Genomic DNA, 25,053 nt, shown 5'->3' on the forward strand with positions numbered 1-25,053 from the left:
AATGAACATCATTAAAAAGCTTCTACTAAAAAAGTTTGAGAGAAAAATTAGTCATCTAATTACCTACGAAGAGCTGCCATGGTCTGTGTACAGGGCCAGTTTTCAATAAACAAAGTTTTAAAAAGCTGCTTCTAAATTGCTTGTCAAGGCTACCAGAACAACTGAATAGAAAACAGCACATTAACAGGCAAATAAAATGCGGCCATCCACTGGAACTGAAAGAAGCCACATATGACTGTTCCCACCAAGGATCATTTTATGCAAATTCCTTCAGTTCAATTTGTTACCAACCTACCCTAAAAATCATTCCAGAACCAACTAGAACTACTAGGATATAGGTAAAACCACATTACTTCATTTTATGATGTTTCATCTGGGAGCAGTCAGAGAGGCTAAAGTGAAAAACATAGTTGGTCACTCCTATAAAGACAGTAGAGATTTTGGCACATGCCTTAAAATTTATCTAGCAGCACAGCTGAAAATAAACTAAAGCCTTGTTCTTTAGATTCAGTTAGCATACATATACACTATTTAAACATGTGTGCTTAACTTTAAAACATTAATACATAAAATTAGGATTATGATTCAGCTAATTATACATTATTTTAAATACAAATAATACTTCAAATAAAATTATTTTAGGGTTAAACTTCCATGTTCTAGGGTTAAAAGCTTCAAAAGTAAATCAACATTTTTTATTACAATTTTAAGCACTTCACTTCCTCTAGCCATTTTTTAATAGTTCAAGTCAAGGGGCGCCTGGGTGGCTCAGTCATTAAGCGTCTGCCTTCGGCTCAGGTCATGATCCCAGGGTCCTGGGATGGAGTCCCACATCGGGCTCCCTGCTTGGCAGGAAGCCTGCTTGTGTTCCTGCTCTCGCTATCTCTCTCTCTGTCAAATAAATAAATAAAATCTTAAAAAAAAAAAAAAAATAGTTCAAGTCAATTTCACAACAGGTAAACTGCATGAATGATATCTGGGGTGAGTGGTCACAACACAGGGGAATTTTGATCAATCTGAGACATATATATATAAATTAGGCCATAAGGTGGTACAAGCATTTTTTTAAAAAGCCTTATAAAACCTTCCTACATTCTGAAAGGATAACAACGGAAGGAGGGCCATTTTTTAAATAGATCTAACTTTTTGGGGGGTTCAAGCTCATCAGAAAGTTTCAAAATTTCAATAAAGTAAAACCACCAGTATATTAATATTCAGTCAATTCAATACTGATACTTATAGTCAAGTAGAATTAGCAATTTTAAACAAAATCACGAGCTCTAACAGAAGGGTATCACTTACAAGCTGCTCCGATTTTACACCATATAACTGGACGGTCTTTGCCACATTTTTTGACACGGCTAATGTGAGGTCTGCATCTACCGCAGCTACATTTAGTTCACTGCATAAAACAAAAACAGACTTTAATTATTAGCAACATAGTTCATCAACAAAGAAGAGAACAACATATAAACTGAAACCCAATAAGCAGTGTAGTGATTCTTTTTATAGATTTCACTGATTGCTTCCAAGAATTGGTTGTATTGTTTAATTTTTCCTCCTAAATTCAGCATTAGGAAAAAGTGCTTTGAGATGGTTTGGTTAATGACCAGTTTCTCATTAATAAAAGCACATCATGTGTGGGTTCAGGCTGTGATTAAGAGTAAATTGTCTTCAGATTTCTAAAGTAGCACTCTTGTTAATACTGATAAGTGCAATACGAGACACTGCATATCACAGTCATCTGCAAGGAAATGACAGCTTTTGAATGGAAATGATGACCTTGGAAGGACACAGGCTAAAAATATAAATTACACATGATACATAAAGATGCTCAGTTTCTGTAGAAATTATGTCAATCCACGCTATTTTGTAGAGTAGCTTTTTAAATATATCAAAAGCACAACAAAAATTTAATTTGAAATTTTAAAATTTGGAGTCTTGAAGTATTCCTTTGCCATACTTATTTTCAACTTTAACACTGGATTGGTTGGGACTGCCAAAAAGAAAAAAAAAAGTGTTTACAAAGACCATGGAAAAAATACTAGGAGTTAAAAACTGCACAAAAACCCATACACAGGTAGAAAGCAGGAAAAGTAATGATTCTCTGAAGTAGCAAAATACATCTTGGCACTTAACAGATTCTCTTTATGAAGAAAGTGAAGGACTTTGAAACAACACTGGTGCATACCGTGTGTGATAAAAATGCCCTTCATAAATAGTGAGACATAACTTTATTGATGCTCACTTTCAAATGCTACTGAATACTGGCAATAACTATGCTTCTTCAAGCTTCATGTTATATTTGATTACAGCATTGCCAAGCTGCCCAGAAGAATGGGAGAGATGCCTCTTTAACATTTCCATAAATAGGTCAAAAGATCGAATTGCAAAAAAAAAAAAAAAAAATCAAATTGAATCCAAGATTGTTCTTGTCACTACTATACCAAACAGATAACAGAGACATTACAGTAAAAAAATCTAGTCAGGACTTTGGTAAGTCACGATAATTATGGAAAGATTCAAGATCAAGATGTACAGCAATTTCGACACCATATAGGTACGTCTGCAGCTGGATATATGCTCACAGACATTATCTCTGTGGCTTCTTAATCCTACTGCACATGCCTGCAAGTCACCAGCTTCAAATCTGCAGTCTAAAACAATCTAGACAGTTCTATACTTTGGCCCTCTATTGCCTAACTACTATTTTTATTTCTCAAAATGATCATCTACAAATGTACAGACCTACTGTTATGACAACTTGTTAGCTGTGACAGGAACTGAGATAGTCTTAACTGCAAATTCATCTGGGTAAGTGTAAATGTCTAAGGCAACAGTATAATTACATTGTCTGCAAGCATTCAGGTGGCACCTCTACAAGGATACCTTGCCTTTTGAGAGTTTTAAAAGCTGTCACATTCACTTAGAAAGCTCAAAATAGCAAACACAAGTAGGCTAATCAAGATTATAATCCGGTGTATGACATTAAGTACTTTATGGATTTAAGATAATAAACACTAAGCTCTCTGCTTTAACTTCTCAGTTTGTAAAATTATTTTTGTGCTTATTTTACTATATAATATTATTTACTATGGCATAAAAATTAGGTTTACTTTGCATCCTTGACAAGATACAGAATAATTATAATAAGCTATTTTTAGACTGTATTTAAATGGTTTTATTAATTGGAATCTTAAGTACTTACTATATGTGTACTGATTCACTGCAAAACTCTTGATTTAATTGCAGGACTAATTACTTGAATAATTTGAAGTAAATTAAAACATCACTAACGAATGTGGCAGGCATTTTACAGCATGCCACTATATAAAAATACGTACCTTGCTATAGTTTTAATGATACCTTCAAGTTCATCTGCGGAAGGAGGATTGCGACCACCAGGGGGAAAAACCAAGTTGATAGGATCAAAGAGTCGAGATAAAGATTTCGATAAATAAGCAGCTTCATAGGGTTGCAGTGAGTCTTTCAAAGCCTTTTCTGGGCTGTGAGGGCAAAATTTATTAAAACTGAATTCAGATTATACAAAACTAAATGCTATTGTATTGGGTTGTAAACACCTTTCTTAAAAACCTATCTTCTTTATAAAACATTTTTATGAACAAAAAGAAAAAATTCTGTTTAAAAATGTATATATTTACAAATACATTTCATAACTAAACATTTATTGAGAACTAAACATTTTTATTTATAAATAAGTCCTATGTATAAATGTCATATAATATATGCCATTATCTACTGTAGTAAGTCTGTCATTTGAAACTTAAAGAATAACAATGTAAAATCTTACTAATTCTAATGGGGCTATGCCTTTGCTTAGGAAATTCAATTTTCAGAGAGTATCAAAGCTTCACGAGAGAGCCAAGTGAGCAGAAACCTGCTCCACTGACTCGACTCTTTCCCCCCACAGCCGCCATTTCTCACAGAGCTCCCCGAGAGGGAAGTGCACAGGGTCTAGGCTGTTATCAGCCTTCCAATGCCAAACGAACAGAATGGGGACAAATCAAAAGTGTTTCTGAAAGTGCTGCAATCACATAAATCCTCTCAATTGGAGTTCTAAGCTCATTTGTTTCACCATATTCTTCACAAACTGGAACTTAGCCTACTATACGCATCTTTCTTTCTTAATCTTCCCATGTCTCCAATTATTTGTATTTTCAGTTAGCAGTCCCACTATCAGGTCTTCTACTTTTCCTTTGGCAATTACTATCAAATGTCTACAACCATTATTTCCATCTGCTTTCTTATTCCTATAATTAACTCCGTATCTCCTCACGTCGCTCCTGTTTATAATCCCTCTACCAGTCCTTCCATTCTTTTTTTTTTTTTTAAACAAATCCCCCTTCATTCTAAATGTCAACCTTAAAAACATCTGATTTGCTCTATCGTGTAATTTATGAAACCCGGCTTTTTTCTTTTCCCACCCTTTCTGGTCATCTAATGAGCCCTAGAGGTCACAATGCTCTTGGCTCGTACATCATAATTCCATAGTTATCTCTTAACATTTCTCATTCAATAAGTATTTCCCTCAGCACGTATTTACTGAGAATACTATGTACCAGGCCTTGTTAAGTGTTGGGAAGATGTAGATTACAAGTACTTTACACTGCAGGGAAGAAATGTGCAGGTAAAGTGCTAACTATAGTGATTTCTAGAATAGGTGAAGATAGAATACAATGGGTACAGGGAGGACGGTATCTAAATCTGCCTGAGGCAATCCTCTATTGAAGACCATGCCATCTATTTAAATGTCTTACTATTTTTGCTCCTGTTATTTACTGATCTTAAGAAGCCTCTTTCCTCTTCTGCAGATATTTCAGTTCTGAATTATAAGTACTAACACTCCTCCTGTCTCTGAATCTGCACTAAAGAGCCTTGGTGACTACAATGTCAAAACTGATAACTTTCTGGGGTGCCTGGCTCAGCTGTTAAGCGTCTGCCTTCAGCTCAGGTCATGTTCGGCAGGAAGGCTGCTTCTCCCTCTCCCACTCCCCCTGCTTGTGTTCCCTCTCTTGCTGTGTCTCTGTCAAATAAATAAAATCTTAAAAAAAAAATCTTAAAAAAAACAAACAGGTAACTGTCCTAAAACCCATCCTGTTTGAGAAGTCTGCTCTTATTTTAGCTTTACTAAGGAGCTTCCATATTTGAATCATCATTTTCAACTACTCTTCTAAGATCTCCAAGCTTGAACACAACTTTTCATATCCCCACTGTCCCCATCTCCTTCCCTCCTACAAATACTATTAAGTCTCTACAATTTGCCAGGTAATTCCTGGGTGTGGGAAATACAGTAGTGAAGTCAAAATTCCCTGTCCTCTTAAACTTTACTAATGAGAAACTTAATGTTGCTAATGAGAAAGACACACACAAAAATAAACACAAATTTTTTAAGTGTTTTAAATATGGAATATGAGAATCATAAGTTTTAAGAGAAAAATAAAGCAAGCAAGCCAGAAAGAATGTGTTCAACTGTCTTTCTCTCTGTCTCTTTTTTTTTTTCATCCTATTTTGGATAGGATAAGGCAAGGGCAGGTGACCAACAATACATTCTATACATATTTTATACAACTGCGTTTTAAATCAGGTAAGAAAAAAAGGAGAAAATACGCATTTGTAGTATCTTTTATTATTTCCTAACTCTCTTTACTGGTGCTCTTTATTTGCGTGTACTTGAATTACCAACTGAGATGACTTGGTTATGAGCCTGAAGAACTTCCTGTACCGGGTGCCTGGGTGGCTCAGTCGTTAAGTGTCTGCCTTCGGCTCAGGTCATGATCCCAGGGTCCTGGGATCGAGTCCCATATCGGGCTCTCTGCTCGGCAGGAAGCCTGCTTCTCCCTCTCCCACTCCCCCTGCTTGTGTTCCTGCTCTCGCTATCTCTCTGTCAAATAAATAAATAAAATCTTAAAAAAAAAAAAAAAAGAACTTCCTGTACTATTTCTTGCAAGTTAGGTCTGCTAGCAACAAATTCTCTCAGTTTTTGTTTATCTAGGTAAGTCTTAACTTCTCTTCATTATGAACAACAGCTTTATTGAATATAGGATTGTTGCTTCATAATTTCCTTCTTTGAGCACTTCGAGCCCACCACCTTCTGGTCTCCTTTATTTCTGCTGAGAAGTCAGCTGTAAATCTTTTGGAGCTCCCTTATAACTGATGAGTAGTTTTTCTTTGCCGGCTATCAAGATTTTCTCCTTGTCTTTCACTTTGAACACTTATACTATGATGTGTCTTGTTTGTGGTCTTTATGAGTTAATCCTACTTGGAGTTTGTTGAGCTTCGTGGGTGTGTAGGTTGTTTTTCAATAAATTTGGGAAGTTTTCAGCCATTATGTCTTTGAATATTTTTTCTTCTTTCTCTCTCTCCTCTTATTGTGGCACTCCCATTACATGTGTGTTGGTATGTTTAATGGTGCCACACATTTCTCTGAGGCTCTGTTCATTTTTTTTTCATTTCTTCCTATCTGTTTTTAGGCCTACATTAAGTCTAGTTTCCAGTTGGCTAATTTTATAAATGCCAGTTCAAATCTATTGTTGAGTCCCTCTAGTGATTTTTAAAATTTCAGTGACAACTATTCAACTGCAGCATTTCCATTTGATTCTTTTTTATAATTTTCATCTTTGTATTGATATTGTCCATTTGATGCAACATGGTCATCATATAGTCCTTTACTTAATCATGCTTTCTTTTACTTCTGTGAACATATTTCTAATGGCTAATTTGAAGTCTTATTCTATTAAATCTGATGTTTGGTCACTCTCACAGTCTCTGTTGCTTGTTTTTTTGTTTTTTTTTTCCCCTCAGTGTATAGGTCATACTGTTATATTTCTTTGTATGCTTCATTATTTTTGTTAGACACTGGACATTTCAGATAATACATTATTGCAACTCTGGGTACTAGATTTCCGCACCTCGGGGCTTGTTTAGTGACTGGCTAGATTATTTTAGTGAAGTCTATTTCTCCCCCAGTGTGAAACCTCTCTGGTGAAACCAGAGAGGCATAGCTTTGCGTATGCCCACAGTCACCCAAGGAAAACGGTGGTACTAACAGGGTTCTGTCTCCTCTCTTTCCTGGACCACACTCCTTTTTAATTTTAAGGAAAGCACAAAATACAAAACAGAAGTTCTACCTCCTGGAGATAAACCACTATCACCATTTGCTGTGTATACTTCCAGACCTTTTTAGGGGCCAGAATATGGATTTAAAAATAAAAAATAGAATGGTACTATATATTGTATTTTATATAATATTTAAAAAACTTACTAGATCTTTGTAGATCAAGAAATGAGTTAAGTTCTCTTGCCCCTCTTCCATTATCTTACCTAATTTCCATGTTTAGCATAAAAGAGTTATTGAAGAGAAAAATGTAGTCTCATTCTATCTTCCCAGCCTACAGCCATGCCATTTATTTTGCCAGTGAAAACTTCTACATCCTATATTTCACTAGCCAGGACTTCTTACAATGGTGGATACAATTTAAGTATTTAGAAAAATAAAAACTGAAAGAGAAACATTTATATCCACCCAGCATTTTTTTACAAAGTAGGTGGTAAGAATCTGCTGTTACCTGAGTCAGCCTTGTCACAGTAAATGATTCTAGTGTTTAAAGAAAATGTGCAAGCCAATCAATTGATTTGTTGTTCAAAGAGAAATATGAAAATAATATTCTTTTGCAACTAAGGAGGAAAGTTGGCTGGTTTAAACTTACTGACATGGTATACTGTTTTCCAAAGTTGCACCTAACTATGGCTACATACACTGTACTTTATGAGTAAGCTAAGAGATTTCAGGTTTAATTGTGACTATACTCAGTTTTTTCCTACAGACTGAGAAGCTATCCCATCATAAGATTTATTTCCCTTATAGTTCCTGAACACACCAGCTACTTTTATATCATATTTATGCCAATGGTCCATCAATAATGATACTATCTGATGTAATTACAGGTATATTACCAATTAAAAGATAGTGACCACATATGCTCATCTCCTAACTTCTACTCACCCTACTTGGTGCTGTACTTTACATCAGATTCCAGTTAGGAACTAGGCTGCTCAACTAAGGATCAAGTCTGACTTTTTCCTTTAAGTATTGCAAAGTCTTCTATGGTATACATATAAAACATGATCATTACAAATATATAGAAGATTAGCATATTCCCATTTTCTAATTTATAATAAAAACAGAAGACAAAATCCTTATCATGACAGCAAACAGATTTGATTAAACAAACATACTCATAATCTGGCTTTTTTGGTATGAATATGTCTTGTGTATCATCTTCCATGTGTTGTAGGTCAACACAGAGGTCTGTAGTTCCACTCGCATTAAACTTTCCTTGAATATTTTGGCTGTATTGTTGAAGACGCTTCCATAAGTCATTATAAAGACGTAATAATTTAGGGTATTCTCCTTCGAATGCCTGTTTCAAAAACATAGAAGCTGCCAAGCAAAATAATAACATGGATAAGAAAATAAAATAAAATGTGGCAAATAAATTTTCTTTTGTATATGTTGATGCTACAAATAGCCTATAGTAAAGGACAAACCAAAGATATATTCTAATGAGGCTTTTTTAAATAATGCTAGTAAAAGTAATTTTCCTCCTATTCACTGCATTTGATATGTGAAACACATATTCTGAAGCCTAATCTATAAAAAAACAGACAAATCAACAATTACAATTGAAGATTTCAATTCCTTCCCTCCAATAACTGATAAAACAAGTACACAGAAAATCAGTAAGCATATAGAAAATCTAAACAATACCCAAATTCACTTAATTGACATTATATAATACTTCATCCAAAACAGCAAAGTACATTTTGAAGTGGAATATCAAGATCAACAATATTTGATGCCATAAAACAGTCTGAATAGATGTAAAAACTTTCAAGTTATACAAAGTATGTTCTAGATTAGGAATCAGTAATAGAAAGAGATCTTTAAAAATCCTGGATAAATACCCAGAAGTAGAATTGCCAGATCATATGATAGTTCTATTTTTAATTTTTTTGAGGAACCTCCATAATATTTCCACAGTGGCTGCACCAATTTACATTCCCATCAACAGTGTACGAGGGTTCCTTTTTCTCTACATCCTAATCACTTGTTATTTTTTGTTTTTTTGATTCTAGTCATTCTGACAGATGTGAGGTAATAGCTCACTGTGGTTTTGATTTGCATTTCCCTGATGGTTAATGATGCTGAGCATCTTTTCATGTACCTGTTGGTATGTCTTCTTTGGAAAAATGTCTATTCAGGTCCTCTGCCCATGTTTAATCAGGTTCTTTGTTTTTGTTTTTGGTGGAGTTTTTTTGGGTGCTGAGTTGTATGAGTTCTTTATATATATTGGATAGTAACCCCTTACCAGATATATCATTTGCAAATATCCTCTCCCATTCAGAACTTTTTAAAACACAGAGAAGCCCTACTTAAGATAAGCAGACATTAAAATGCAACTTTTGAATGGAAAATTTGATCAAAGCTAAAACATTAAGTCTTGAATGGAGAATCAGACTTAAAAAAACAAAAACAAAAAACAACCACCTGAGGTTATCCCTTGTGCAAACTATATATCCATATAATTAGGACAGAATAATTGCCTGCCTATATCTGGCTATGATCACTAGGAGGTTTCCTAGTTGTGTTTTTCTATAATAGCAGCAACACAAAGTTACAGAATCCACCAACTGGGTATGAATTCTATCCTACAATCATCCCTTTTCGCAGGAATATAAAGCACACATATTCTCTTCCAACCTAACTAGCTAATCTTGAATCCACTTACAATATGAAAATGACCACCCTTGTTATCTCACAGAAAAAAATAAAGGTCACCCAAAAAAATCCCTTCAACTTCTTACCCTCCATCCCCCTATAAATGTTTCTAGTTTTCAGCCCTCTTCACAGAATCAAGTATGCATTCCATAGAACACACACAACAGTCTGAGAATAACAGTAATAATACTACCATCAGTAACATGATTACTTAAAAGAGTTCATGGGATTTTGGGGGGAATTCTCATTGTTCTTTCAATATATCCCAATAGGGCTAGAAAACCAATTACTATAAAGTAGTCAAATGAAAGAGTGCCTCTCCATGTGGTTTTGCCACCAACTGGACAAACATCTGCATTAAGATTTTCCATTTTACTTTTGATTTTTAGTAATTTCTTCTTTCATTTTCATTCCATTTTATAACTACATAAAATATTTATAGGACTTTGAAGTTAAATCTACACAACAAAGTAGGTTCAAAGAAGTCTAGTTTTTATCCCTGGTCTCCCCTAATGTATTCTTCACAGATACCCTCCCCCTCCCCCACTCCCACTATTGGTAATCATTTTCTGGATTTTATGGTTCATTCTTCCATTTCTTAAAAATATAAGCCAAAATGTATATTTATACCACTCCCTATCTTAGGTAAACAATAGCACACTGCACACATATTTCTCCACTTTTTTAACTTAATGTATCTTGGAGATCGTTCCATAGTAGCATATAAAGCTATTCCTCATTCCTTTTTTTTTGGCCTCTCATTCTTTTTAAATAGCTGCATGGCATTCCATTCTATAGACACATCACAGTTTGTTTAATCACCTAAGTGATGAATATTTGGGCTACTTCCAGTATTTTTCTATTCCAAATAATGATCCAAAGAATAGTCTTGTGAATATGTCTTTTCATAGTTTTGCTAATGTGTCTATGAAATAGATCCTTAGAAGCAGAATTGCTGAGTAAAAAAGCAAATGCTTATATGACTTTCTTAGATACTATGAACTCCCCTCCAATAAAGTCTGTATTTGAATTCACAATGTGTGAGGAGTGACATTTCTCCACAGGCTTATCAACAGAGTGTGTTTTTAAACTTTTTAAAATTTTTTTGCTCATTTGAAAGATGAGAAATGGTGTCTCTATTTACTTTAATTTTGCATTTCTCGGTTCATGGGGGGACACTGAACATCTTTTCCAAATAAAAGGTATCTACATTTTTTTTTTCTTTAGGGTTGTTGGTCTTTTTCATCTCATTTTAGCAGCTTTTTGTATTAAGGAAACTAGCTTTTTTTCTTTGATGTAAGTTATGTTTTTCAAGTTTGTCACTTGTCTTTTTATTTTGCTTAAGGTTTTTTTCCTGCCATGTAAAATTTTTAATATAATCAAATCATCAATCTTTTCATAATTGCTTCTAGATGTTAGATCAGTTAGAGAAGTTTTCCCTATTCCTAGCTTACTCACTAATGTTTTCTTCCAGCCCTCGAATGTTTCATAGTTTACATTTAATTATTTGATCCATTTGGACTTTATCCTGATACTTGAGGTAAATTGGGGATTTTTTTCCTCTGAACTCTTTATTTCACTCCACTCTTCAATTCTGAGTGCTTTATCCATTTCCGTAACTACTGGGTCATATTTATGCATTCAACAAATCCTCATGGAGGATTTAATTAAATATCTTAGTCTCATGTTTGTTTTCTTCTTTTACCTCAATGAAAACTGCTTCATATTTTATAATTGATGACATACAATGTTCATTGCAAAGGATCAAATACATAAAGATATAAAGAAAAAGGTAAAAATTATTTGATATTCTATTATCCTCTGATAATCACCCCAACATTTTTGTACCATCCTTTCTTGTCCCTGTTTATCATACATACATACAAACTGTTGTTTTCTAAAAGTACTTCACATTAGGATCTCATTTAGCTTTTAAGTGCTTACTATTTTTTTAATGAAAGGTTTTTTTTTTTTCCCGGTTAAGTGTCCGAATCTTTTTTTTTTTTTTTAAAGATTTTATTTATTTATTTGACAGAGAGAGACAGCAAGAGAGGGAACACAAGCAAGCGGAGTGGGAGAGGGAGAAGCAGGCTTCCCGCTGAGCAGGGAGCCCAACGTGGGGCTCGATCCCAGGACCCTGGGATCATGACCTGAGCTGAAGGCAGACGCTCAATGACAGAGCCACCCAGGCGCCCCACTGAAAGGTATTTTTATTTTTAGTTTTTCTCCTCAGATTTCCTCCTAATTCTTAAAGCCTTTAAATATTAAGTTAACACTTTAGGCATCCATTTCAACAGAATGTCAAATGTAATGAGCACTGTGCTTTGTGACAAGAATGTAGTATGGAACAGAGGTACACAGATAAGCTTTTTCTAGAGCGTGGTAGAAGATACAGACAAGCAAGGAGGTGAGCCATTATGAAACAGTGGGATAATTACTAAAGTTGGGGACATATAAGAGCTTTATGGGAGCAGACAGAGGATGTCATACCCATATCTGAGCATGTGTATGGGTAGGGAGACATCAAGGAACACTTCATTTCTAAACTGAGATTCGGAAGACGAATATGAGTTATCCAGATGAAGGGGAGGAAATAGACATGTGTTTCAGGTATTTGTAAAACTGAGAAGCAAGAGGATGATTCAATCACAAACTGAAACTCCAATACAGAGACAAAAAATTAGAAAGGAAAAAAAAAATGAGCGCTGATAAGAAGGGACCAGAAAAGTCATGTTGGGAATGTATCCTGGGAGTAATGGAGGAAGAAGAGTGGAGGCCAGACCAGGGCTCCCACAGTAACAATTAAAGAAGCCATATACATTTTTATAAATTCAAGTTTGTACCAAGCCGAGAACCTCTGCTAGAGAAGAAACTAGCAGAGCTTTTAGTGGTTCATGGGACTGGAGTAAAAATTTTGAAACTTAAGGACTCTCATCCCTAGTGTCCCATTTTAGATTTTACTTAGCTATGGACCTGCAAGGGAAGCCGGGGAACTAGGTCTAAAACTTCAAAGGTCAGAGGTAAACTATCCTTCTTATCTGTGGAAACATACAGGAAACAAAGGCCAGCTGAGGGGAGAGAACATGCCACAAACACAAGCAGGTCTTCCTTCCCATGAAGACATTCACCAGATTCTGAAGTTTCATGAAGCAGAAGGCTGAAGAGCCTTGTCTGGAAACCTCTGAATGGCAGAGCTAGATCAAACTCGGGATTTCAGGGCTGGGGAGACAAAGACCCTCCAACCTCTCAGTTAAAAGCCTGGGAGAGGTATGCCCAAGAAAAAGAAAAATTAGAGATAGATTGAGTCTTATTAAAACTGCAACTACCCCAATCCAACCCAGGCCTAGAATGAATTGAAATGATCAACATACATATGTATAACTAGACTGCCAAAGGGGGAGAAAAGAGATCAGTAAAATGTTTCAGAATATGTGAATAAAATCTTATGAATGAATAAGGCAGACCGTTTCATAGAAATGAACAGAAACTTTGAAAAACAGTATCTAAATAGCCTATAAATATGTGGAAAAAATGAATATCATTAATCATTAGGGAAATAAAATTAAGACTGCAATGTGATCTGACTAAATGTCCACCAGAATGGTTAAAGAAAAAAAACACAAACAATACCAAGTGTTAACAAGGATATGAGAAAAAGTGGACTGCCAAGGAGAGTTTAAATTGGTGCAACATTTGAAAACTCTTTGGCAGTAACTACTCAAGCTGACCACATATAAACTCTATTACATACTATATTAGTTTCCATATCTGCTGTAACAAATTACCACAAATTTGGTGGTTTAATACAACATAAATGTATTATCTTACAGATCTGGAGGTCAGAAGTACAAAATTGGTCTAAGCCAAAATCAAGTTATCAGCAGAGCTGTGTTCCTTCTGAAGGTCCTAAAGGATTTTTTCCTTGACTTCTCCACCTGCCTCCACTGCTTGGCTTGTGGGCCCCTTCCAGCGATTGTATTACAAACTCCAGCTTCTGTTTCCATAATCACATCTCCTCCTCTGACTCTTTTGCCCCTCTCTTACCCTTCTAAAGGCATCTGTGACTATACTGGGCCCACCCGGATGATCTAGGACAATCCTTCCATCTCAAGATCCTTAAATCACATCTGTAAAATCCCTTTTGCCATGTAAGGTAACACATGCAAATCTCTATAAGGCATATAATTCTGTCTACTATGTGTACCTATTTTCCATTCCCAGGTTTATTCCCAGTAAAAATGGACAGAATTGTCATAGTAACTTTACTTAAAATAGCTCAAAATGGGAAACAACCCAAATGCTCATCAATAATATGGTGGAACATTTTACAACGTTGAGAATGACCTACCAGTGCACACAACAATATAGAGGATTCTTAGAAACATGCTGAGCGAGAGACGTCAGATGGCAAATGAAAGAGTACAAACTGGATAATTTTATCTGTATAAAATAATATTTTTTAAAAAAATCTATGTCATTAGAAATGAGTGAATACTCTTTTATAGGAGAAGGGCAGGCAAAACTAGGAGACTTGAGGGGAGCTCCTGGGTCAGGTAATACTTTGTTTCTTGATCTTGATTCTGTTCTTCATCTTGGTTACACAGCTATATTAAGATTTGAAAAATTCATTTAGGTGTATTATGATACTCTTACTTTTTTCTTTATCAGTCTTATACTATAATAAATGATATTTTAAGAGTAATCAGGGGATGCCTGGGTGGCTCAGTCGATTAAGTGTCCAACTCTTGATTTCAGCACGGGTTGTGATCTCAGGGTCGAGGGACCAGGCCCCATGTTGGGCTCCTTGTTTAGGGCAGTGTCTGCTTGTCCCTCTCCCTTTGCCCCTCCCCCCCCACCTGCTCACGTGCTCTATCTCTAAAATAAATAAATAGAATCTTCAAAAAAAAAAAGAGTAACAGGGAGTCAATGAAAACTTTTTAATCTTTTTAAATTTATTTTTATTTTTTCAGTTTTATTGAGATATAATTGACTTATAACATTGTATTAGTTCAAGGTGTACAATATAATGACCTGATGTATGTATTGGTTTTATTGGTTATGTGTATAACCAATCAAAGATTTTTATCAGAGAATTACATGATCAAATTGTCCCTGCAAAGAAAGTCTCCAAAAACTTATTTGATGGCTAAGACTCACCTTCCTCTAGGTTCTTTAAAATTCTAGTACTTTCTTAAAAAAAGACTCAAGTTCTCAACAACAGTTATTCCTCTTTTTAAGCAAACTCCAAGTTTTTGTCTTTATATGCTAAACAGAGGGTACTTAGGATGGTACCTTATAAACCCATTAGAACTCTACAGTGAAGGAGTGCTTCAATCACAGGGATCAAAATTCTAAAAGGTACTCTAAATGAAGGTGGGAGATGTATCTCCTAAATATATATTTTTAAGTTGTACATTAACTTTTAAGAAATGTATCACAATATCATTTAACATGCACATTATTCTAACATTAAAAAAATCGACATTAAAGAATGTACTAATAATTCATAGAGGTTGCTTATCCCCCTACTTCTCAGGACAACCAGATATCATTATATTTTTAAAAAGGTAAAGAAAATGGGTTTTAGCATACATGTCAAGTATTAAAGCTCTCTAAATCTTAAAACATATGTATCTCCTCAGTGTTTCTCTTACTCACAGTTGGTTTTCCAAAGCACTACAGATATATACCACATAGCTCTCTTAATTGTATGAATCATCTCCTTGAAGTTGTGTAAGAGTTTTAAGAGAATGATACTGTACAAAGGGTTTAAACATTTTTTGAAAGATTTACTTGCCAGAATATTTCAAACATATTTCAAAAAATGCTTTTTTGTTGAGTTCTTAAGTTCTTAAGCTTTTCTAAGAGGGCACTGGCATTTTTTCTTACTTGATTCCTTCCTCTTTTCCTTTCTGCCTTCTAGTCAACAAGAACTTATTGAAGTCCTACTGTGTGCCAGTTACTTTTTTGTGTATTGAAAATACTGCCACGATCAAAATGGTATTTTGTGTCTTATGGAGATTACATTCTAGGGGGGGAAAGGGGTCCAGACATGATAAATAATATGGTATATTAGCAAGTGATAAGAGCTATGACGAAAAATAGGGCAAAGTAAGGGGGATGAGACATTCTGGGAAAATCATCAGATAAAAAAGAGGAATTATGTTCTAATTTCAAAGAGCTTAAAATGGTAATGTTTATCTTGTTTTTTTTTTTACTAAGACTTAAAAAAATATATATCCTAACCCAACAGGCTGGTCAACAAATACTATTACCTAGAAACTACAATCTAAAAGTAACAGACATAAAGCTTAGAAGTCATTTTGGAAATAACTATCACCTATAGATAATTAAAGCAGCAGATATCCTATAGAAGCCATTTTGAATTTTCAAGGTAACAAGTTCAAGCCCCTTTCCTTTTTTTTTTTAAATCAATTTATTTATTTTTTATTTTTAAAGATTTTATTTATTTGACAGAGACAGAAACAGCAAGAGAGGGAACACAAGCAGGGAGAGTGGAAGAGGGAGAAGCAGGCTTCCCGCGGAGCAGGGAGCCCGACACGGCGCTCGTCCCAGGACCCTGGGATCATGATCTGAGTCGAAGGAAGACACTTAACGACTGAGGCACCCATGTGCCCCAAGCCCCTTTCCTTTTTAATAAAGTAAATTCATTGTCTTGGGTTATATTTTATTATACCTAGTAGAACTTCTTTTTACTAAGCATGAACATTTATAATCAGAAAGAACATGTTCCTAACTAGGAAAATTTCCCTTTAGATATTTTCTGCCAAAATATTACTTACTTAGACAATCTGTTACATTGTGTATAATCTTCAACTCTGCAGATGGTTGCATTCCTTAATATTGTCTGTCTATAATTTTAAGAAGTACTACAGTACACTTTCAGGGACTGTATGTGCTATATAAATGGAAGGTGCTTTACAAACAACTTGCTTTGAAGTTCTCCCAAAGGAAGTTATTAAAGTAATAATGCTATCAGAAGTAACAAACTACTCTGAATGTGAAATATTAATGGAATTTTCTCTCCCAAAATATTCTATTTCCTCTCAGTAGCTTCTTCGACTACGCAAGCTAGATAGGTCACGTAATGTAAGAACTGAAAAACATCTCCTGGATTTGGTAATTAAAAGGGTAGGTCACTGCTTACTTTAATGAGAACAATTTCAGTAGAATGGTGGCAGACCATTGAAAAGTGCAAACAAAAAAGTGCAAACTACTCTTTTGAGAAGTTTGGATAAAAAGAGAAGAGATCAAATAGTAACTAAAGAGGTACTCTCTAGTTTTGTTTTAGTTTTTACGAGATTAGAGCACCTTGGATAGGTTTCCTACCTGAGGGGAAGAAATCAAAAGAAAATGAGAAACACAAGACAGAACTAAGAGACCTATGAATGGTGTTACTTTGAGCAAAGGGTAAACAAAGCAGGCAGGTGGCTAACAGTGAATGGGTAGCTCTGAAGAATAAGACTGTCACCTCACACTCAGAGATCCACAGGGAGAAAATAAGGCTTTTCTTTAGAGGGAAGGTACAGGATATTGAAAGTGTTTCCTAATGACACTAACTGTCTTGATGACCCAGGAGATAAGGCTGGTCACTGAGAGTAAGCAGAATGGGAAAGAGGAGAGCATGTGAAAAACACGAAAGGCTTGTAATGGTTAAGAACAATAAGAAAGCAGATGACCAAAGAGAAGTAAATGACAGTACCATTAAACACACACATACCACAAACTATTTTGAAATGTACTTTTAATCATTACTCTTAAAACTAGATGACGTACTTCTGATTTTGGTCAAGGTAGAATAACAGGGACCAGAATTAAACTCCTATCTGAAACAACCAAAAAAACAACAGACAAAATATATGAAATGGTTTTTAAAACACCATGCATTAAAGGATAGCATGTAATAAAAAACAGTGATCCTTGAGAGATAGGAAATAAATGAGGTGAACCCTATGACCACCCCCAGTGTCATTGGAGACTCACTAACAAGTCACAATAGCTCAGTTTTCTAGCCCTGCTCACAGGTGCTGCTTGCTACCAGAAGCTAAGGCAGGATGCAAGAAGCCACAGCTCCAAACAAGCCCCCGTGATCCAATTTTCGACTGGTTTGATCCAGTTTAGACACTGTGCTAACCCTCCAGATGATCTCATCTAACTGTAATAACAAAAAAACACACCTAACACCCTATGACCAATCCAACTGTGCCAACTTAGGGGAAGAAAAGAGGTGGTGCTCTTGATTCTGAAGCCTCCTCCTGGGAAAAAACCCCTGTTAACTTGCTTACCAGCCCCTTAATTACCCTAACCCCATAAAACCTAACTGGGGAGAAGGTGCCTTTAGAGCATGAGCTCCCCTTCTCCATTCTCTGGCCATTGAATAAATTATGTGCTTGCCATCAAATACTGTATTGTTATTTGGCTATTTGGCAAAAGGTATTGAGTAGGGAAAGAACCTACCACTTCGGTAACATCAGCTTATTTCCTACCAGGGGCTTCCAGGCTACGTACGGCACTGGAAAGGGGAAGAGACTCCTCTACCCCTACTGTCCCCAAGACCAGGAAAACTGAAGCAACTAGAATTCATGGGACAGAATACCAGAGGGAAGAGAGCTGCTCAAAAAGATTCTGCAGAAATCTGCAAATGGTCCACTGTTAGTACTCAGCATAACACTACTCAGCATATGTGTGTGAGAAAAGTTCCAGAGTCTGGGGGAAGAAACCATGCAGGGATTAGAAAGAATACACCTGTTACTCACATAAGACCGGGAAGCGTGCCTGTTCCTGACAGCCAGGTTGGAAAACCTTTTAATCCAGAATATTTGGTAGAGTACTAAGAAAAGTAGTGCCTCAGGAGTGGAAAATAATTAGCTCTAGACTAAACACTGCTCAGGTTTTGCTAATAAACCTTCAAAGCAAGACTCAAAAAAACCAAATTGTTTCTAAGTAACTTGACAGTATCTAAGAACAAGAATATTTACAGCAAGATAAAAGTGTCAGTATCAAACACTATAAAATTCATGTCTGATACCCAATCAAAAATTATCAGACATGCAGAAAAATAGGAAAAAACTATCCATAAGAAAATTCAATCAGATCCAGAATTGACAGAGATGACCGAATTAGCAGACAAGAACATTTCCGTTGTAGCCTCACCTCCACTCAATATCTGTGTGATTTGTTGGCATGAAGTTTACCTTATTCAATTTCTACTAAAAATGTGCTAAATCAACCAATAATAAATAATATTGGAAGGTGCAACTGGTTAAAGGTTTGAAATTTTTCAAGTATGCTAAAGGCAATTTTTTTGATACATTCCTGCCACTGAGAGAAGGAATATTCAAAATAGAAACTAAACTTACACACTACAGAAAGAGAAGAAAATACTGACTATAGTAACTCCAAGATTTCAAAAAAGATTTTTAAGTAAGTTAAAAAAAATATTTATTATTAGAGAGAGAATGTGCATGTGCACGCATGAGCGGGGAGAGGAGCAGAGGGAGAGAGAGAAGCTCAAGCAGACTCCTGGCTGAGCATAGACGCCCCCTCCCCCGCAACACAGGGCACGATCTCATGGCTCTGAGATCATGACCTGAGCTGAAATCAAGAGTCGGACAGACACTTAACTGAGCCACCCAGGTGCCCTAAGTACATTTTTAATAAATGCTTAAAAAACAGATATCTTGCAACAGCCAAAAATGAGCTTTTAACATTAGTTTTCTTTTACTCTATCTAAAAACTGAGGTTTTAATCAATTTTGCAATTATGCTCATATATTTTGTGGGTAAATTTACATCTTTGTATTTTCTTTCTGGTATATTAGTAAATGTATTCCATTAAATGTAATTGCTTATGATGTGAGACATTAAATATTAAAGAAAACTTCATGGTGATTATTGTTTTCATGAAAACCCATTACTTTCATACATGGCGTGAGAAACTACTGAAAGTCTGTATTTACATAATATTACATCTGAATATTTGAATAATTAAAAATAATTCATGAATTTTAAATTTCAAATGAACACATCAATCTCAAAATGCTCATTTAGTGAGAAAACTGTTAACAAATACTGAGTCGAAGGTATAGATATATAGATGCTATTTTGCTATTCTTTTAACTTTTCTATATGTTGGAAAAATAATAAGGTGGCATGCAGATAAAATACTGCTTATAAATTTGCAGGATAAACAAATTAGAAAAGGAAGGGTTAAACCAATAATCTAAACTTAACCGGTTAAACAAGAAAATGAGCATATCAAACCCAAAGCAAAGCAAATAAACAATAAACACAAGAACAGAAAACAGTGACAATTGAAAATAAAAAAGAGAAAAATCAATGAAACCAAATGTTGGTTTCTGAGGAGATAAATAAAATTAATAAACCTCTAGTTGTAATTATTAGGAAAAAAAGAAACTAATGATATCAGGAATATAGAATATCACATCATATTCCACATACACTCAAAGGGTAATAAGGAAGCATTATAAGCAAATTGATGCCAATAAATTTAAAAACTTCAATGAACTGGAAAAATTCTTTGAAAGACAAACTACCAAAGCTTACCCAAGAAGAAATAAATGGAATAATCCTTTATCTAAGAAAAAAGTTGAATTTGTAGTTAAAATCTTCCCACCAAGAAAATTCCAGGCCCAGATGACTTCCTTGGTGAATTCTACCAAAATTTAAAGAGGAATAATGTCAATTTTACATAAACTGCTTGAGAAAATTGAACAGGATGGAATACTTCTCCACTTATTCTCTGAGGTTAGCATTACCCTAGCCCACACTGGATAAAGACATTAAGAAAACTAAACAATATTTTGCAAACACACTCAAAAAACCTTACACTCAGTTTGAATCAAACAACATATAAAGAGGATAATATATCATGACCATGCGGGACTTATCTGAGAACGCAAGGTATTAACATACTAAAGTAACTATATCCATTTGATCGTCTAAATGGATGCAGAAAAGCACTATAAAAAGTTAACAAGAGTATTAAAAAAACCTCAAAAAACTAGAAATGGAAGGGAACTTCCTCAACCTAATTAATGGCATCACTAAAAAAACCTGCTGTTAAGATATTAAAGGTGGACTGAATGCTTCCTAAGATTAGAAACAAGGCAGAAACCACTTCAATTCTACACTACCGGAGGTAGTAACAAAAAAAAAAAAAAAAAAAGAAAGGAAACCAGAATGGAAAAGAAGTGAAACTGCCTTTATTTACAAACTATATGATCATCAATATAGAAAATGCTAAAAAATCTCCAAAAACTACTAGACTAATAAGTATGGGTAGCAAAGTCAAAGATTCATGGCCAGTAAATAAAAATCAACTGTATTTCTATATTCTAGCAATGAACACTTGTAAACTAAAATTTTAAAAATACCATTTACAATAGCATCAAAATATATGAAATAGTAATAAATTTAAGAAAAGATTTGCTAGACCTGCACACTAAAAAGTATAAGAGCACTGATATGAGAAAATTTTGAAAGACCTAGATCAACGGGATATTACACTCATGGATCAGAAGACTCAATACTGTTAAGATGTGAATTTATCACAAAATGATCTGTAGATTCAACATGTAATCCTATTCAAAGTCTAAGGAAACATGTTTATAGGAACAACAACCTGATTCTGAAATATATATGGAAATGCAAAGAGCATAGAATAACCAAAATTATTTTGATAAATGAAATAACATAGAAGAATTTACACTTTGGTGATTACAAACATACAGATGCAAAAAAAAAAAACAAAAAACAAAACAAACAAACAAACAAAAAACCCAGAAAAAAAGAACTCTAGAAATAGTCTTACACAGATATAATCACATGATTTTCTACAAGAGTGCCAGGGCAGTCAAAGGTGCAGTATAATCTTTTAGATCTATATTCCAAGAAATAACCATGGCCTTCATATCTCACACCATATACACAAATTAACTTCAAATGAACTTAGTAAAACCTCTGGAATAAAATATAGGGGGAGATACCTGTGGCCTTGTGTTAGACAAAGATTTCTTAGGTCAAAAAGAAAAAGGAAATTATAAAAGAAAAACTGTAAGTTTGACTCTCTCAAAATTAACTTTTATCATTTGGAAGGCACTGTTAAGGAAATGAGAAGGCAAACTACAGACAAAAGAAATATGGAAAACATACATCTAAGAAAGGACTGTGGATCTAGAATATATAAAGATCTCTTAAGACTCAATAATAAGAGAACAAGCAATAAACTAAAAACTAAAAATAAAAAGCCAATTAATTTTGACAAACACGTGACCAAAGAAGATATGCAGATGCCTAATGAGCATGTGAAAACATGGGTTATCATTAGTCTTTAAGCTAGTGGAAGTTAAAACCACAATGAAAATCCACTACACACTCATAAGAATGGCTAAAATTAAAAACCACTGACAATATCATGGATCAATAAGGATGTAGAGCAACTGGAGTTATGAAATATTGCTATAATGGGAGTGGAAAATGGTACATCATCTTGGAAAATAGTTTAGCAGTTATTTACAAAGTTAAATATGTACTCATCAAATGATCAAGTAATTCCACTCATATATTTACCCATAAATGAACATACATCTACAAAAGACTTCTAGGCGAACAATTGCAGTAGCTTTACTTGTAATAACCCAAAGCTGTAACAACCCAGTTGTCTCCCATCTGGGGAATGGATAAACAAACTGCTGTATATGCTATATAATGGAATACTAATCAGCAATAAAAAGGGAACTTTGATATATGCAACAACATGATGAATCTTAACAATAATTATGCTGATACAAAAGAACACAGCCTGTGTGATACGAGTTTTACAAAAATCTAGGAAAAGCTAACTTACACTGACAGCTGATCATTACTTGCCAGAAGCCAAGAGCTGGGAGTAGGTGATTACAAAAGTACATGTGGGAAATTTGGGGGGTGATGGAAATATTCTATATCTTAATTGTGGTGGTGGGGAAAAGGATAAAAAATGACTTCAAAACTCATAGAATTTTCTGCTTATAATTGGTAAATTTTACTGTATATAAATTATATCTCAAAAAAGCTGACCAAAATAGATACATAATGCAGGGAGATGCACAGTATTCTTGGAGTAGTGTAATTTGCAGAAGTAAATGGAGTGAATCAGTTCTAAATACACCCTCTGCTTAAGCTCTGTTTGGCCACACATGAATGAAGATGTCCTCTATGGTCACTGCCTTGCTGCATATTTCCTTAGAAACAGTAGTAGGGAGGCAGAGGTGCCTGGGTGGCTCAGTCAGTTAAGCATCTGACTCTTGATTTCAGCTCAGGTCATGATCTCAGGGTTGTGAGATCAAACTCTGATTCAGGCTCTCACTGGGCATAGAGCCTGAGATTGAGCCCCTCGTGGGGCTCCATGCTGGGTGTGGAGCCTGCTTAAGATTCTCTCTGCTCTCCCTCTGCACCTCCCCACTCCTCCCTCCCTCTCTCTCTCTCTCTCAAAAAGAAAAAAAAAATAGTAGGGAGGCAGGTAGTGTGCTTTATTCAACTCTGGATTGCCAGTGACTAAATAATGTTTACATCTACTACATACTTTCAGTAACATTTGTAAATAAGAATTTACACACAAACTCCTAAAACACTTTTTACATTCATTGATTAGGCAGGCAGTGCCATTATTTCATGACAAAAAAAAAATTAACAAATTTTAGAGATCATGTTTGAATAAGCAACTTTTAATTCATGATACAGGTATTTTTTTTTAAGATTTTATTTATTTGAGAGAGAGAGACAAAGAGTGAGAGAGAGAACACAAGCAGTGGGAGGATGGAGAAGGAGGGAGAGGGAGAAGCAGACTCCCTGCTCAGCAGGGAGCCTGAAGCAGGGCTCCATCCCAGGACCCTGGGATCATGACCCGAGCTGAAGGCAGACCCTTAATCAACTGAGCCACCCAGGTGCCCATGGTGTTTCATCTGTTCATTCATCAAATCCTCATTTTTAATAATAAGGAAATAACTACTAAGTCTTGTATTTTAATATCTTTTAGTTGGAAAATAATTCTATAAGCATCAACTAAATTCTTCAACATCAACTGCTTTACACCCTTTACATAGGAAAACTTCAGAGATCCTCTATGTTTGAATTATGGAGAATTAACTCATTCTTCTGGAGAATTTTATTCCATATACTAATTATAAAAAACATAAAAAATTAACTTACTGCTTATAAAACTAAATATATGGCCAGTATAAGAAATGACAATTAGCCAATGAGTTTTAAAAAGATGTGTATTATAAAGCAAAAAAGCAAAACTTCTTGACATTACATCTTAAAGCACGTGGAAAACTTTGAAATAAAACTGCAAAATAAATAGCATACTTACAATCTGTTGCCATGCGAAATTGAGAAGAAAGTGCTTGAGTAATTGAATTCCAAAAAGTGTACAAAATTTCAGATTGTCCATCCTGTGACCCAAAAAAGGGGATGTATTCATTAATTATTAAAACTGTAATGGATAAGACATAACATTAAAATTTTATTAAAAATGTATTTAAATGAAATCTTCTAACATATCTATTAAACAATGGAATTAAGTAACTAAGTAGAAATGTAGAGATGACTCAAATTATGTTTCACGTCCTCATGTTCAAGTAATCAGTCATCATCCTCTGCTTCCTACTAGTTGTGTGAGCTTGGGCAAGGTGTTTAATCATTCTGAGCCTCCTTCCATCTGTAAAATGGTGATGATAACAGTACTGCATTTCATTGCAGTATCATTATAAGGATTAAAAAGTTTACAAGAGGGGCGCCTGGGTGGCTCAGTCGGTTAAGCGACTGCCTTCGGCTCAGGTCGTGATCCTGGAGTCCCGGGATCGAGTCCCGCATCGGGCTCCCTGCTCGGCGGGGGGTCTGCTTCTCCCTCTGATCCTCTCCCCTCTCATGCTCTCTGTCTCTCATTCTCTCTCTCTCAAATAAATAAATAAAATCTTTAAAAAAAAAAAAGTTTACAAGAAGTAGTGTTGGGACAGTACCTGATATATAATAAGCCCTCAGTGAATTTAGTTATTATTATAATTATTATTACCATCTTCCTTACATATACAGAAGGCAACTGTGTGACCATAACAAAATGTGAACAAAGCAAGCTAGACCAGAATGATCACCAGGGTATAATTCACGAATTACAAAAGAGAACTGCCTAAAGTATAAATACAGTTAAAAGGTTTTTTTAAAAGATGTATT

The 25,053-nt window shown here is 35.0% G+C and overlaps 1 protein-coding gene across 2 annotated transcripts in view; it reads right to left on the reverse strand.

Annotated features, from left to right (window-relative positions):
• COG5 (component of oligomeric golgi complex 5) overlaps positions 1-25,053 on the reverse strand; it is a 125,916-nt gene that overhangs the window by 61,041 nt on the left and 39,822 nt on the right. For both annotated transcript variants that reach the window (XM_081800706.1, XM_081800705.1), the window contains 4 exons: positions 24,194-24,275; positions 8,257-8,461; positions 3,345-3,506; positions 1,303-1,402 (listed from right to left, as the gene is read on the reverse strand). In XM_081800706.1, coding sequence (XP_081656832.1) covers positions 1,303-1,402; positions 3,345-3,506; positions 8,257-8,461; positions 24,194-24,275 — 549 coding nt within the window. The remainder of the gene's footprint in view (positions 1-1,302; positions 1,403-3,344; positions 3,507-8,256; positions 8,462-24,193; positions 24,276-25,053) is intronic.

The sequence above is a fragment of the Leptonychotes weddellii genome, chromosome 12 (assembly GCF_054177405.1).
Source record: "Leptonychotes weddellii isolate Sample4059 chromosome 12, ASM5417740v2, whole genome shotgun sequence".
Classification (NCBI taxonomy): Eukaryota; Metazoa; Chordata; class Mammalia; order Carnivora; family Phocidae; genus Leptonychotes; species Leptonychotes weddellii.